The sequence below is a fragment of the Anopheles nili genome, chromosome 3 (genome assembly GCF_943737925.1).
Source record: "Anopheles nili chromosome 3, idAnoNiliSN_F5_01, whole genome shotgun sequence".
In the NCBI taxonomy this organism is placed as follows: Eukaryota; Metazoa; Arthropoda; class Insecta; order Diptera; family Culicidae; genus Anopheles; species Anopheles nili.
This window is the reverse complement of record NC_071292.1, coordinates 24,125,481-24,141,339: the sequence shown is the minus strand read 5'-3', so window position 1 is coordinate 24,141,339 and position 15,859 is coordinate 24,125,481. Positions and strand designations below refer to the sequence as shown.

At 48.3% G+C, this 15,859-nt stretch overlaps 3 protein-coding genes across 3 annotated transcripts; 1 reads left to right on the top strand and 2 right to left on the bottom strand.

Annotated features, from left to right (window-relative positions):
• Positions 1-685: 685 nt before the first annotated feature.
• On the bottom strand, positions 686-4,494 carry LOC128722709 (protein transport protein Sec24C). The gene is made up of 7 exons (XM_053816385.1): positions 4,369-4,494; positions 3,577-4,302; positions 2,087-3,490; positions 1,843-2,011; positions 1,163-1,762; positions 908-1,101; positions 686-829 (listed from the first exon to the last, which is right to left on the bottom strand). The coding sequence occupies exons 1-7, from the start codon at positions 4,492-4,494 to the stop codon at positions 686-688; spliced, it is 3,363 nt and encodes a 1,120-aa protein (XP_053672360.1).
• A 1,359-nt stretch (positions 4,495-5,853) lies between these two features.
• On the top strand, positions 5,854-7,636 carry LOC128727746 (peroxisomal biogenesis factor 19). Its single transcript, XM_053821684.1, has 3 exons — positions 5,854-5,985; positions 6,092-6,218; positions 6,296-7,636. Exons 1-3 carry the CDS (start codon positions 5,904-5,906, stop codon positions 6,987-6,989), a joined length of 903 nt encoding a protein of 300 aa, XP_053677659.1. The 5' UTR covers positions 5,854-5,903; the 3' UTR covers positions 6,990-7,636.
• A 1,883-nt stretch (positions 7,637-9,519) lies between these two features.
• On the bottom strand, positions 9,520-13,408 carry LOC128726349 (ubiquitin carboxyl-terminal hydrolase 3-like). The gene is made up of 7 exons (XM_053820153.1): positions 13,150-13,408; positions 11,539-11,686; positions 10,922-11,465; positions 10,324-10,827; positions 10,052-10,194; positions 9,830-9,976; positions 9,520-9,733 (listed from the first exon to the last, which is right to left on the bottom strand). The coding sequence occupies exons 1-7, from the start codon at positions 13,406-13,408 to the stop codon at positions 9,520-9,522; spliced, it is 1,959 nt and encodes a 652-aa protein (XP_053676128.1).
• Between the last annotated feature and the right edge of the window lie 2,451 nt (positions 13,409-15,859).

Below are 15,859 nucleotides of genomic sequence, written 5' to 3'. Positions count from 1 at the left end.
AATAAAAAAACAAACAAAACAACTAGCATCCTCATGATAAACCGGAGGCCACACCGCGGTCACATCTTTACCATCGACCACCGAAAGCACGCCGATAGCGATTGGCCCGGGTGCGGCTTTGCGACACGCTTCCGCACTGTTCCTTGCGTGCCTGCGTTGGTTGTACCACCCGTCGATCCGGTTCCCTTTCCGTTTGATCGGCGTCTTCGTCCTCCTCCAGAATCGTACCATCAGGGTCAGCACCATCCTCATCTTCCTCGTCTTCGTCGTACCGGGACGCGATGCGGCTACCGACGTACCCTTGGCAGCGTGTCGCACTCATGAACTTTCCCTGCTGTGGAATTATGGCCATTGTATGGCCAGGTCGCGATTGCTCCATCACGGGTGTGCTTTCGCTCGCCGTTTGCCGGCCATTAATCGCGTTCCCGTTGACGTCCTTCCAGCGAGTTGTGCCGCCGATCGAGTGTCCGGTGTCCGAATGGTTGCAAGTGGCCACCGCAGGCGCCACCGGTGCCGTGTTAGTATTATTGTAAGTAGAATTCATAGCAGTAGTAATAGTAGTAGCAGCAGTGGCCACGGTAGTACCGCAACCATTGCTGTCTCTAAACCTAAACCGTCCGCCAGAGAAAAAACTGCTCGCTATATTGCTGCTACTGCTGGTGCTGTTGGTGCCGGTGTTGGCCAGCTAGCTCAGCATTTGTCGAATCTCTTTGTGCACGTGGCAGAGGAAATCTACGTAGCTAACCGAACCATCGGTGGTGCCACGATCCTCCACCAAAAAGTGCCGCAATACGCTCTCGAGTTTATCGCGCTGCTTCACCAACGTCAGCTAGAAATGGAGAGAGGCAGAAAAAAAACGTTTCACTTACATTTCGAAGGCAGAAAGGAGGTATTTCATGCAGCTTACCCGCATGCACCGGCGCTTCTCCGCCTGGATCTTGTCGACGATGCCACGAACACGCTTGGATAGAGGATTATCGAATACTGGCAAACCCGTACGATCGGTGTCGATCTGCTGCGTACACTGCGCCCCAAACACCGACTGCGTGAACTCGGAGGAAAGGGACAACCCGAGCCACATAAACATATGAACACCGTTTTCTATAAAGAAAAGAACCGTCAATGGTGTCCTTCGCGTTGCATTCCGCATCCCAATCCGTACCCAAAATGTATGCACCATCTTCGTGCATCTTGTCGCCGGTACAACGGATGGAGGCCGGGACGGTGTCCCCAGCGTCCACGTTGACATCGTGCAGTGGGATCAAGCGCGGATAAAAGTACTGCACCGAGGTGGGCAGATCCATGCTCATCACGTAGTAGATCACGTACGAGCGATCATCGATCGAGATGTCCGATCCGCCCGAGAACGCGTCGTTCTTCAGCAAACAGTTGACGTAAAGCGGCAGCAACTTCATGCCCTCGGGCAGGATCAGCTGACCGGATGAGGTCGGTGAGGCACAGTGCTTCCGGTAGCACGCCAGCAGCTGTACCGCTCGGTGCACGATTGCGTCCTTCACCGCTTTCGGGTTGTTGTCCATCAGCTTGGTGAGGCCCTGCTTGGCGAAGTACAGCAGCGTCGTGTCGAGGTCGCAGCACCGAAACAAATCCATTAGCGACGAGCACGTCTTTAGGGCGAGATTGTGCACCCGTAGCCGGCGTTGACCGGAGCAGGACGTGTACAGGAGCGCTACCTGGATCAGCACCAGGTCGTCCGTCAGCTTGTCGTCGTGCTTCACCTCCACCGAGACGGCTTTCTCGCAATCTGGAAAGAAACCCCAAACGAAGGGAGGATTAATCAACCGGACAGAAGAAGAACATGCCCACTTCTGGTGGGTTACGTACCGATGCTGGCGATTTCCATGTCCTTCGTGTTGGACATGAAGAAGTGTCCGTAGAAATCGGTCGGACGTACGCCAGTCGAGGTGCGCACGCGCATCACCGCATCGAAGGCGATCGGGCGCGAAATGTTCTTGATCAAATCTCTCACCAACCGCGCTCCATCAATGTCGGCCTGCAAACATGATGGGGAATAATTAGTGTTAATGTGGACACAATAAACTCAATAAATACTCTCCCAGAGACGTACCTGGAAGTAGGTGTACTTGTACACCTCACCACCGGTCAACCGGGCCACCTGCCCGATCGTCGCCAGATCGATGTACGCATTGTTGAACGCAAACAAATCAACGGATACACCCGCGCCGACGCAATCCTGCGCCAGCATGTTGTAGATGGTCGATTGTGGTGTGAGGACCGTTTTCTCCTTATCCGTTCCCAACAGCTTGCGGTCTTCACGGGCCTTCAGCTTGCCCGGTGCGTCCGCATTCGGCAACGTCGAATGGAACACGTACAGTTTGCCGACGCAATCGGACGCCTTGAGTGCCTCGAGTCCGGCTTGCAACGCCGGCAACAGAATCGTCTCGGTTTCGCGCGTATCCTCGAACATCTTCGGGATCTGCTCCATGAGCGCGTCGATCACGGTGGCGGATTCCTCCGGATCGACGAGGAAGCCATCGAGCAGTGGCATAAACATCTCCTGCAGATCACCCACCACCATCATCTGGGGCTGGGCGAGCGTGCTCTTCAGGTTGTAGAAGTGCACCGAGCTGTTGTACGTGATGAAGCCAACCTTCATGGCCGTGCGTGGACGTTCTCCGTCAACCGGCAGGTTCCGGATGATGTTCTTCATCTGCGTGCACAGCAACTGCACCAGCCCCGACTTGACGTTGTTGTACGACACGTCGATCAGGAAGACCATCGCCGGTGGCTTCGGGGGCGTGTTGTTGCGGCAGTACTCCTTCGTTGCGACAAACTCGTACGTACCGAGCACAAGCTCCGGTCGCTCGTACTTATCCATACGCTGACCGGTGTGATCAAGATGCTGGAAGTACTCGGCCGGCACGTCGGAAGTCGCCTTACAGAACTGACACTGGAACCGGCGGCCTCCATCGAGGAACTGCATCGACGGGCAGATGTACGCCTTACAGCGGATGCATCGAATCGGGCCCATCTCACCAAAATCCACGACCGGAGGTGCCATCTCATCACCAACAGTGCGCGCAAAAGGCGAAATAATGAGCGCGAACGGAACGGCGCACTGCTTCAGCATATCGGCCGTCTGCGGAATGTTGTACATCGTCGAACGCACGAAACGCGGGCTCGCATTGCCCTGGTCCTGCGTCACGAACTTGGTCGTCACCAGCGGCGGAACCTCACCGGGTAGGTTTGTCGAGAAGATGCCACCACAGCTCTCCTGGTTATCCTGCATCATCTGGATCGGGTTGGGCATGCTTTCCGGATCGAGCCGCTTCTGCTGCGGTGCCGCCGGTGGTGGGGCAGGATAATGTCCTCCCATCATGCCCGCGCCCTGATGATGGAACTGCGGTTGTGGATGCATCTGCTGTTGCTGTTGCTGCTGCTGTGGTTGCTGTTGCTGCTGCTGACCCGGCATTGGTGGCATCTGGTTGTAGCCCGCGCCAGGGGGCATTTGCTAATTTCGAGAAGGAACGCATTGTAGGCTTTAGTATAGCGCACTCAAACTAACCTATAAAAATGACACCGGACATTGACACTTACGTTATAACCCCTGGGTGGCATTTGACCGCCCATCGGTGGCATTTGACCGCCCATCGGTGGCATTTGTCCGGCCTGCGGTGGGAAACCCATAGGCGGTTGTTGCGGCGGCACCGACTGCTGCTGTTGATGTTGAGGCATCTGTTGTCCTGGCATCGGAGGGCCCGGATATTGCTGTTGTGGTGGAGAAGGACCCACAGTGCCCGCTCCAAAAGATGGTGGCCCACCAGTTGGTGGGTAAGTGGCCGCTTGCTGTTGCGGTGGTTGCTGATAAGCGTTACCCGGTTGTGGTGCGAATGGTTGTCCGGGACGTGGTGGGGGACCAGTCCCTGGTGCCGCCATCGGTGGCACGGGTCCCCCGAATTGTTGACCGGATGGGGCAGATTGGCCGGGAGGAGCCATCGAATGGCCATTGGTTTGACCATAACCCCCGCCGGCCATGGGTGGCATCGGTGGTCGCACAGCACCTGGTTGACCAGGTCCGGGCCCATTACTCACCATCGTAGGACCACCGGGTTGAGCCGGTGGAGGATATCCTCCCGGCACAGGTCCACCTGCAGACGGTGGCCTTACCATTGGGGCCTGTTGATTGGGAAAGCTCGCCGGTGGTGGCCCTCCCATGGCGGGTCCATTCATATTCGAAACGCCCATCTTTGGCGGCGGTGGCCCATGCTGCTGTGGCGGACCCGCCAGGGCCATGTTTTGCATCTGGCTAGCCAACTGTTGCGGCTGTAAATACACACGAAAGCGTGATTGACGTGACATCTTTTATTTTGTTCAATAGAGAGTACATACGTTCGTTTGCGCTCCGTTCATGGTTGGCATCGGACCTGGTGGTGGTCCTCCCGGCTGGGGAACGTTTTGCTGTTGCGGCCAGCCTTGTGGCGGATATTGCCCGTAGGCAGACATTTGCGGATTCATGTGGCTGCTTCAGCTTCCTGTTACTGACGCGTTGACACCTGACCGAAACCTGCACTGCAAAGAGACGAAAGCGTCATTGCCACAACCCAAAACTACCGCACCGAGGTTACACGTTGCGGTTAAAGGGTGAGTCGGATAGCCCATTTGGTATATGCATCGACGGTGACTCGCCAGTAGCATCATCATCATCATCATCCATACACACTTGTGCGACAACGCTGCACTGACCTGCTTTTTTTGTCTTTCCTGCCTTCCCGAACTAACGTATTGCCGCGATAACACCCGGGTCTACGCACACACAACTGGCCAATTTGATCCTAGCAGGCAATGTTCATAATCACTCACAGCACACTGCACGTTGCCGATTATCGCGCGAACGCTAGGGCTTCGAATTTGGAGCAGAATTCGCTACAAGAAACTCGTCCGTCGGCTGCTTTCCACGTCAGACGTACACGAAGAAAACAGAAAAGTCTGCATCCGTGTGGATGACCGAGGGAGGGGTGAGACGATGTGCGGCCTGGCCGTTCCACAGTGGCCAGCGTAGTATCAGGGAAGATCGTGAGCAGCGGAGGGAGCGCGACGCAAGAAGTGTCTATTTTGATTGTGTCACGGCTGTCAGGGTCGGTTGCCACGTATTTCAACGAAGAATTTCGTGACAGCTCCAGGGTTGGCTACGAGTTTCGATTGCATTTGGTGGTATAGTAGGCCACGGCTATGTGCTTAAAACATGCAAAAAAATATACTTACCGAGGCTTTATTAAACTGCTGTACCGCAAGTGCGGCCTTCCGCAAGAAAAATGCAACTTTACTTAACTGAACGAAAGTACACGTCACAGACTATCACAGTGGTTGACGGTTGGGCAATATTTTGGTAAGTTTTACTGGTGATAATTAAACCCTGTATCATTTGCAAAATGTATGACATTTAAGTTTGAACCAATATAAGGTTCTTTTCGATAAAACCTCCCTAAAATGATTAAAGCACCTGATTGAATCTCATTTTTCATTGCAGATGAGTTATATCCTTTTGAGTGTAATAATAAAACATGGCACCACGTGCTTTGGAAAATTTAAAAATTATCCACCATTAATTTGATTTGTTTCATTTGAAAAGGGATTAAAATAGCTGATTCCAGGCCATATAATGAAGTTTTGCTTCACTTCAATGAGCCTACCTGTTCGGGTACGTCAACATGTTGCTAGAAAATGCAAAAAATAACTTCATTACAAGATTCATCTTCCATCTCTGTCGCTCCTTTGCACCGAAAATCCGAACCTACCAGCCAGTGCATTACCGTACGTTTTCATTAGGAGTGATATTGTACAGCGCGGATAAATACCCTATTTTTTCTTGCTGCAAACTCCCTTCCACATTGCTGTATTCGCTGTGAAACGAATCGTAGAGCAGAATGTCGGATACGAAGGAAAATGATTCTAGTCAAAAGGGCCAAGATACCTCGCGGGACACGGAGTTAGATGACCTGCTCGACAGTAAATATCCGCCCGTAGCCGGGCTGTCGTGTGCCATTAGCGGCTTAGATTATATAATAAAATTTTGTGTTTCCTCACGTTTCGACCATGTGCCGCGCTCCGGTAGGTGCCCTGGAGGATTTCAACAAACACAAAGATGATTCCGCCAAACCAAGCGCATCCGGGGCGACGGGTGGTTCGGGAAAACCAGGCGACCAGGTTCCTTCCGCGGCCCAGCTGTTAATCGACCTGAAGTAACTACCCTTTCCTTGCAGCCACTAATAGCTGATCGCGTGCCGTCTATTATATTCGTCTTCTTTTCCAATTACAGGGCAGCGGGAGACGACTACGAAAAAACCATGGCCGCAATATTTGGCTGCGACGGCGATAAAAGCGACAACGCTTGGGATGCAACGTTGCTTGGGATGCAACGGATCGCTGAAGCGGCCAGTTTGGCGATACGCTCCGAAAACACTACAGACGAGGCCACGCCAGCGAACACACTGGACCCGGCCATTAGCCAAACCATCAACGACGCGCTGAAGGCGATGAGCGAGGGCCAAGATAACCTCCAGTCCCCATTCAGCCCCGAGGAGATCGCGAACATATTCGGTAACATCGATCTGAACGCGACGGGTGAAAACAATGCATTTCTGCCGTTCATGCATAAGATGATGCAGAGCCTGCTGTCGCCCGACGTACTGCTACCCTGCATACGGGAATTGGTTGAAAGGTACCCCGCATGGTTGACCGAACACGGTCCGAGTCTTCCCGAAGAGGAGCGAGAGTTGTACGAGAAGCAGCTGAAGCTGCTGAAAGAGGTCTCGGTAGAGCTGCAGAAGGAAAAGGAGGACGACCCGGAAGATGTGAAACGGGCATTGTTTCAGAGCGTGCTGGATAAGATGCAAGCCCTGCAGGATCTGGGCTCACCGCCGGCCGAACTGGTGGGCGATATAGCGCCTGGCAATCCGCCAATGCTCGATCCGTCGTTATTAAATGAGCAGAATCCCTGCCCGATGAGTTAACTCGAAGGGGAAAGCCCCTGAAATAATCCCCATACACGGAGCGGCCAATATATACACTACGCTGTGTGGTTTTCCACGCAAAGGATACAACGTTTCAGGGGTAATGTGGCAAGTGACTAGCAGATGAAGCGGAGCTGTCGTGAGGCTGCTGCTTTTCGCGGCATTAATAGGGTTGGTTGTAGGTTTCATTTGGTTTCTTTGCTAGAAAGCAAAATTATTCAGTGCGGGCTTGGGCTTTGTTATGACTCAAATAAAATGATCAAACATACGCGGCAAACATTACCGGGTGAGGAACATGATCTGGTCTGGAAACTGATAGGTTGAGCTAAAACGAGTGTAAAACAACCTTCGCATTTGTTGTTGCTTCATTTTCAACTACCATATCCTGTCGGGTTGCATAGCATTTCATCAAACGCCAAATTAACCTTTTTCTCGCTCGAACACGCGATGCACGTGACAGATTTTTGCTTCTTTACATAATATTAATTTTATTTCAGGTGTTTCTTTTGCTTCCCTTCGCTTACGTGTGTTGATATTGAAGAGAAAGCCTAGCAATAAACGAATAGCTTTAATTCTAATGTAACCCCCGGCTTACGGATGCGTTGAATTTATCCTATTACTTTGCTATTGTGTTGTGGGTGGATTGAGTGAATATTTCACCGAGTATCTGCGCTCTATGCTTCGTACCGTTCCCCGTACAGGTTGTTTTTCAACGACAAACCTGCACATCTCCATTGCTTGCTGCTAACCAACTGTCGCTGTTTGAATCGAACCATATGTGTTTTGTTCAATATTGATCTTATACTAACTAACAATCGGATGAAGGTAAGAGGGTCCTAGACCTTGGATAATTTGATCGTGCGAGCGTTAATGCTGATAATGTTCTCCGTGCTAATGCACTAATGCCTGTACCCGCACGTTGAGTCAAAAAATTGGCATGTAATCGAGTCAGATTTTGGGAAAAGTGTTTAAATTGGCGGTTGGTGTGTTCTTAATGGCGCGTTAATATTCGTTTGAAATTCAAATTTGAAACAATGCAATCGGAATTGAACAAACTGCCAGCCAGTTTGAATTGAAACTACGTCTAGAAGAGTTCATATTACTCCTGTCTATGCCATACACCTGATGATGGACCAATGTATGCGGTAGAAAGTAGAAACTAGAAAGAAACTATATCTATCTTATCGAAAAACTAAACGAACGGAAGTAACATCACAATAACTCGGCGGCCTCTTTGAGAATCTTTTCATTTGTATAAATTACATTTTTAAAATATATTCGTATTAGGGCGTAGATAAGATGCACTATCTAGTACAAAATGACGCACGGCTTATTTGCGTACCATTTTTATCTTTTTATACACTATTCCTATACATTTTTTTTTGTTTGAATTATAGCAATTTTTCTGCATTCGCGCACACACACGCACACACTAACTCGCACTCTCAAATCAGGTTCTTTCTTTATAAACTCTCTTTAGCGAGAAAGAGCAGTTGTCAGTAAAAAAATATCTTCATACAAACTAAAATGCATCTGTTTATCACATATCAAATCCATTATCTTAAAAGTTAAGAAATTATTTGCGTGAGACAGTTATTCGTTCGTATTTCTCTTCTGCGAAGCATACACAACTGGTGTACACGTTGTTCTTGTGAGTGGGAGACAACGCATAAAAGAACCGTATGGCTGAGAAAAGGAGCTTATCTTTGAAGATGAAAAAATGTCGCATGTTGGCGACAACATATGTGCACTCGGTAGAAGAATAGGAAGCTTAAAGGAAAGTAACAGCTTTCGAATAGATAAGTTGTATGTGGGAAACACTGGGCACCTAGCTTTCGGTAGATTTTCATCAAAATTGATCCCAGTTTTCATGTGTTGCTTTCTGCTTGCTTTACAAGTTGAAGGAAACAAATATGGAAATGAGTTGCTTATAAAATGTGCAAAATGAACTCACTCTGTCATATTCTGGTGCAGCCGCACCCTACCCTATTCTTAAATGTAATGCTAAATGTATATCATACATATCTGCTATCCTTTATAATAGTATCTCAATCGCCATAATTCGTTAGTTTTCCAAATTTGTTTTGCCTTTGTCCATCCACACGGGTTTTATACTTCTTGTCTTTCAACCTAAGCATCTCGTCCCCATCTAGGAACGGAGGTCCTTCGCTGCGACCTGAGTAGATATTATGATGCACTGCATTTCATAACACCGTATCGCGTGCTCACCCTACCGTATTTCTCGTACAACCCTGATACTCGGAAGAAAACGAAGACGAACCCCGTATAAAGGATAGTTTACGTTCCTTAACATTAAAATTCTTCCATCACATTCAACCAAACATTACTACTACTACACCGTGCGCACGAGACGAGCTCAACACGCTCGCATATTGCAGAAAGCGAAAAATCCATATTTTCGCGAGAAATGCACTCACGAACCGAGCCACGGTGAATCGTCTGATCAGTCGGATTAACAGTTAAGAGTTGTAATCAGTCTTGAACGAAAAAAGAAAGTAATAGCTTAATCTCAGGACGACTGATGGGCCACCGTTGTACCGGGCGCCACGGTGCTGGTGGTCGACAGTCGGTTGGCATTCGTTGGATCACGCTTGATGTAGAACAGGATGTACGGTTTGCACTCGGCTACAGCCGCACTGCTCACTTCTTTCACCGTGTGATCGTTAAAGTGCATCCACACGCCATTGTTGATGGCGAAGGACGTGTAGTGGCCACAGCTGGAACTGGAAGTTTGATCAGGATTAATAATTACTTTCGTCGAAAGAGAGAGAAAGAGGGAGACAAAACTAATGGCGATTCAGTCAGCGCTAGCATCTTACCCATTGCCATGATGGACTATAACTGCGGCTAGATCGTAGATGTTGCAGCTGGAATTAGATCTTCTCGTTTCGGGCCCATTATTTAGCACAAACTGCGACATATCAAGTGCGTTGATGGGGAATGCTATTCTCAAGTCGATTTTAGTTCTGTAACAAATGGAAACACAATGCGTTAAGTGTCCATCTCTACCGGCAACTGCTTACAAGGATGTTCCCTCTTACCTATAGAAATTGTTCCAACGAAAGCGTTTAATGTGCAAACATAACACGTTCGGCAGACGGCGAATCCAAAAACGCTTTGTCGATTTCTGTTTGCACTTGCACGAATTGCAGTAGTATAATTCTGTTTCTGCTAGCTCTTCCACCTGAAGAAAAAGATACGCGTGATTTATCTCCCATGTTTGATTCACGTGTTTATGCAGATTTGAGTATGCCAAAGGAATAAAGAAATAAACCCCAAATACTCCCTTCGCATAACGTGTTGCCTCCCTTACCTCGGTAAAGCTAGACAAACAGTCGGATATGTGACAAACCGACGTGGCACCAGCACCGTTTACACCGTCCGTGCCAGTGCTACTACTGTCCGCGGAGTGATCTTTACTGTAAAACTTTTCCGGAATGTCTAGCGATAGATCGAGGAATGGGTCGTGCTTTTTGCTCTCCATTCCGCAGATCAAACAGCGCACCTCGCTCTGCAACACTCCACCGAACACATTTGTGACGATGGAATTGCGCCCCTTCGCCTGCAGATGGCTCAGCCCGGACACGTTGTACGGGTTTTTGTGTTCCCCCGACTTGGGCCCAGACAGCTCGACCGGAAAGGACACCTGCTGCAGCTCGGTGTGCAAGCGGTCGAGCATGTAGCGCAGAAACTCGTGCGCATCGTGTTGCCGATGTCCGCGAAACTGCGGCACCACCTTCCAGATGACGAGAAACAAGCACTCGGGTGAGATGGCTCCCTTTGATCCGTCACCTCCTTGGCTGAGATTTAAAAGGACCTGCAAAACGAGGCGCACGCATAAAGTTAATCGGTTTAAAGACACGCTCGAACAAAGGGAATGTTTTTTTTTTTTATTATCCTTTCGGCCTTGCCTTGCGTAACTCCTCCACCACGAACACGTCGTCCATCGTTTCCTTCATGCTGCGCGAATGGTACGCCTTCTGCTTGTGTTTCATCTCCAGGGCCGGCATAGTGTTGAAGTAACAGCTAAACTCCTGTATGTTGCTCAGGGACTGTAATACTGAGTTCATGAAGCAGGTGTTACCAAGGTTGCGCAGCCCCACGACCCGCCGCATCGATTTGCGCTTGGCGGTGGTCGCTCCGTTCTCGTTGTTGCTGTCACTGGAAATAGTGCGCTTGCGAGGACGCAGCTTCCGCGAGCTGACAATCGTGATCGAGGAGACGGGCAGGGGAATGGCCAGTGCCGACGGTGCCGGCTCTTCCCAGCCGGAATCGCTCGACGAGGACGTGCTGGCCGTTTCCTGGGTCGACTTGGACGAGCTGATTTCCTCCAGCGTCGAGGACGTTTCGGAAATCGTGTCCATCTGATCGCCATTGCTTTCCTTCAGCTCCTGCCTTAGCTCCTCGAGCGCGTTATCATTGGTGTCGTTTATCACGAATTCATCGCACTTGTAGCTGTAAGAGCGACAGAAGCGCGCAGTTGTTAGAACTATCATAGGAATCGCAGAACGGTGCGCACCACACTTACCAATAAACTGACTGGTTTGATGTGTTGATGCATATGTTGTGATTTCGGTTCGTATTCGAGTGCTTCAGCGCGTGACCATTGTCGTATCGTCCGCATAGTACTGCCCCGCACTGTAAGCACATCCAGTTGTCTTTGCTGATGGAGCATTCTTAAAAAATCGAAGAGCAAAAAAATGAAAACATTATAGAGAATTTTGTCGTAATCACCTCGATTACATTTCGATCCTATGGACCTTGCGGATATTTATACTATTTTCCTATCGCCTTAACTTAAGTTGATGTAATGAAACTAAACCTAAAGAAATTTGAAAAAAAAAAAAAAACGCGCGGTATTTCACGTATTGATGAAGGCACATAGTAAGAGTAAACCAGCGCTAATACAAAATTAAATACCCAATGTGCTCCAATTGTAGTACTTTTCATCAACGCGCTAAAGAACGTAACCGTCAAACGCTATACATCATCCACCTTGAACGTAGTAGGCATCGCCTAGAGCACAACCAAAACCAAAACCAGTATGAAACGCTTAGTCGGCGGTGGGTTAGGGGGATGATGGAGGGGCATGGGGGGATGATGATACGCGCTTTCAAAAGATGGACCATGTTTTTTTTCTTCTTTCTTCATTATCAATTTGTTCTGCTGCCAGGCATTTTTTCCGCTCTGCTCTTTGGCTTCGCCGTCCATATGTTCAGTGGAGCCTAGAAAAATGCAACCATAGATTTGGACGCACTACAATGGATACAACAGCCATGAATGCAGCTGTAGCGATGGTTGCACTGTGCCAAGAGAATGAATTAATCCTTAACATTTGACTGCTATTGAGTGTTGCAAGACGCAAATTTTGTGCATCTTGCCGGGACAGACGGTATCGTACGATTGATGAAAATTGCATACACATCCAAGATATGGGCCATGCAATAAGGATTGCAAAAAAAAGGATCAATCATTTTCGATTGCCGAAATTATGGAGCAAAAAAAAGCATAGCTTAATTTTTGTTTCAAGTTCCAGTTGGTGCAGTGCATGGAGTGCAATGTATGACGCTGCTTTTGCGTCTCGATTATCCTTTTGTCCCTCTCTTCTTTCGAAGGGCTTGACGCGTACGAGTCACCACGCATCCACGCAATCAAATCGACATGAAAAACAGGGACCGGACGAGACAGAGGACCTTTCGAAGACACTAGAGAAGCCATGACACAAGAGGAGCAGTAAATTTGACGTATGATGTAATATCGATTTTTTGTTTACCAAGCCCGCCCAGGAGCCAAAGCCAGATGTTGATGGGAAAATATGTCTGCTCCTTGCGCGGACGCATGGTGTTCTTTACGCAATTTCTTTAGCATTAATTCCACAAACATACGACACTGTCGAAAGGGAGTTTTGTGCTATTCGCTAAGCCTTAGTGTCGTTCTCGCACACACGAACGCAAGAGATAGCACAGCCCTCCATCTCTGTCACACCGCAAATGGTTGTAATATTCGCGATTGCTACGATTTGTGCACTTACATGGGAGCCTTCACTTGCGCTATATATATAAATATTTTTTTTTTTGACAACAATATCCTCGAACCGCGTGTCTCGAATTTGTCTCACAGAAATCGCTACCATTATTACCTGCACATTTCCAATGCTTGGAGGCTACTGTTGATGACGCAGTAGAAGTAGCCGTAAGAACGGCCTGACTAACAGCTACGTGGGATAGTGTGACCGCGGCCGTTACATCGGACCCCACCGTTGGAATAAGAATCCTACCGGCCGCAGGATCTCCCACGGCGGACACATTGCAACTCGGGGTGGTGCTGAAGTTGCTCCTCACGATCCTGATCGAATCCTTGCCGAGACCTACGTTATCGACAATGTGGGGACAATCCATGGCCACCACGCAAGCAGCCACCACTAAATTTTGCACTCGATGCCTGCGATCCGGTCCGGTTGCCAAGGGTTTCAGGGCACAATTTTGGGCTGCCGTTCGCTCACAGAACGACGGCGGCCTGCTTCTTGGATGGATGTCTTCTGAAACCCCGCCGTGACGATGTCTTCTTCGCTGCTTTTGTGCTCCTTTTTTCTTTTTTGTTGTACGCTCAGCACCTTCAACACCTCCACCTCCACTTCCACTCACGCACTAGAGGAACGTGTTTTTTACTTCTGCATTAACAACACCACCAATAGCAACAGCAGCAGCAGCAATAGCAAGCGCAGTGCGTGCTTCGTGCGCCCTTAGGCGGACGGCGGTGGCGGGAGGGACAGCGAGTCGAGAAACTATAATTTTTGCGCTTTTCGCATCTGTAATGCAAGGGGTGGGAAGAAGACCTTGGTGGAAAATTTTGTGCCCGCCTTGCCTGGTTTCGTTTAACGATTTTAGCTCGTTGCTATTCAGGGCTTTCGTAGGGATTTGCTTGATACTGTATTCTCCCTTGGTTGTTGAACTACCTTCTTTTTTTTACTTTAGCACTTTGATCCCTCTCACTCACTTCGCCCCGACGGCTGGCTGCCCCCCAGCAAAACTATAACCGACTTGACACACGCAACGATTTCGACGGATCTCCGCTAAAAGCAGATCACACTGCGTGTTTCCAGCGTCTTTGAAAAAGTTGGAAAATCGTAAAAAAAGAACACGGAACAGGCCATTAGGAGAGGAGGTAGCAGCAAAGTCCAAAAACACGCACACTGGCGGAGAAAAGCCCAGCTGCGATGTGTGTGTGTGACAGGTAGTTTGATGTTTTGCTCATATGATGATGTTCTGAAGGCTCAAGCCCGGGCTAGACACATGCCGTTTAGTTTGACGTACTGATAGTTCGAGGCCCTGTCAGCGAAAACATGTAAAATTGCTTTTTTTCTTGCTAAAAAGGCTTCCCTTATTGAGTCATGAATTGGCAAATATGTCTTAAGTTGTCTGTATTTACACACCATTATAAAAATACCTCGAGTACTGATACGGAGTGTCAAGCACATAACTCAAGGAACAATCATATTTTCATATTATTTCAAGAGCTATGACTAAAACCGTCTTTATAATAGTTTAATATTCAATAGCTGTGTAACATAAATACTCAAAACATGCATAACAAACTATTTTACATTTTTGTGAATTGTGTTCTTTTTGAATTTTCAAAGCGACAGCATTTGAATGACAGCACTGTGGCATGCCAAAGGCTGTCAGATATGAAAAAGATGAGCATGCAAGCAGCAGCCAACATTAAACTTAAATCACGACAAAACCTAGCTCTGTTATAGAATAAATGATTGTGAATACACGCGAAATCATCGAAAGAGGATTTGACAACATTATTGAGGTGTAGAAAAAGTGTCAAGACACTGTGGCACGGAAGGATTTTTCTCTTCTTTGAAAAGAAAAACGGTGATATAGAAGGAAATGAACCTGTTACTCATTTGACGGCTAACAAAGCAGCTATGAACCGGCCTGGTTTTAACGGCGTGTGTGATACACTCCTTAAAATAGCAAGCTCGATCCAACCCCCGCCAATCGGCACCCGAGGGAAGGAAACAGTTTGCGAAAGTGTACACAATTAAAGTGCAAGGGTTCACTTACCAAATAAACCAGTGGCACACTACACTAAACGAAAGGTCGGTGGGGCGTGGAGCCAATCCACTTTCGAGATCAGCTTGTGCACCGAGACGGGTTCGCGAAATAATCGAGTTCGCTTTTCGTTATTCTGGTACTTCCGCCTTGCGCTATTTTCCACAGCTCCGTAAGCCTCGAGGTGCCGTCGAAACTCTTCGCTGCTATCGGTTCCGTTTCCATTGCTTCGAAAGTGAAAAATAAACGAAGTTGTATTCCCACTAACTCGGCTGTTGGAACTGTTGTGGAAAAATGTTAAGTGTTATACAACTCAGAAAGAGTGAAAGTCGTGTGCTACATGAAATAGTGTCGGCCGTGGTCTGCAAATGCAAAGCAGAGTGTGCTTTTCGTATTATGTGAGCTTGATAAAATCTAGCTAGTCAAATTTTTTCCTTTTGCACCGAAATCTGCAGGCATACATCCCAAAAAGGTTGCCGAAAAGATAAGCAAGTGGAGTGCAACCTTAGCTGTAATATAGCAAGGTTCTTTGTCATTAAAACTTCAATGTTGTGTTTCCTTCAGCAAAACGCAGCGAGATGAAAGTGAAACAAATGTGATTTGATAAATACAAAAGGCAAGATTTTGTACAAACGAATTGAAAAGTTCCGGTAGAGCTAAGATTTGCGATTGCTTTAGTAAACGTAACACGAAGATTTACGTGGCCCACATTCCGAGATACGATGAAGTAGGCTTAAATCTCGCTAGTCGTGTCTACTGGTTAGATAACTCGACACATGGTAGTAG

Bases quoted from the DNA above. Each gene is read 5' to 3' on its own strand.
- LOC128726349 (XM_053820153.1), bottom strand. From the start codon at position 13,408: ATGGATTGTCCCCACATTGTCGATAACGTAGGTCTCGGCAAGGATTCG. The intron at 11,687-13,149 runs GTAATAATGGTA...CGATTTTTTAAG, and splicing joins CAAGCATTGGAAATGTGCAG to AATGCTCCATCAGCAAAGAC. The intron at 10,828-10,921 runs GCAAGGCCGAAA...CTCGTTTTGCAG, and splicing joins TGGTGGAGGAGTTACGCAAG to GTCCTTTTAAATCTCAGCCA.
- LOC128727746 (XM_053821684.1), top strand. From the start codon at position 5,904: ATGTCGGATACGAAGGAAAATGATTCTAGTCAAAAGGGCCAAGATACC. The intron at 5,986-6,091 runs GTAAATATCCGC...GCGCTCCGGTAG, and splicing joins GTTAGATGACCTGCTCGACA to GTGCCCTGGAGGATTTCAAC. The intron at 6,219-6,295 runs GTAACTACCCTT...TTCCAATTACAG, and splicing joins CAGCTGTTAATCGACCTGAA to GGCAGCGGGAGACGACTACG.
- LOC128722709 (XM_053816385.1), bottom strand. From the start codon at position 4,494: ATGAATCCGCAAATGTCTGCCTACGGGCAATATCCGCCACAAGGCTGG. The intron at 3,491-3,576 runs GTAAGTGTCAAT...TCTCGAAATTAG, and splicing joins TGCCACCCAGGGGTTATAAC to CAAATGCCCCCTGGCGCGGG. The intron at 830-907 runs GTAAGCTGCATG...CTCCATTTCTAG, and splicing joins AGAAGCGCCGGTGCATGCGG to CTGACGTTGGTGAAGCAGCG.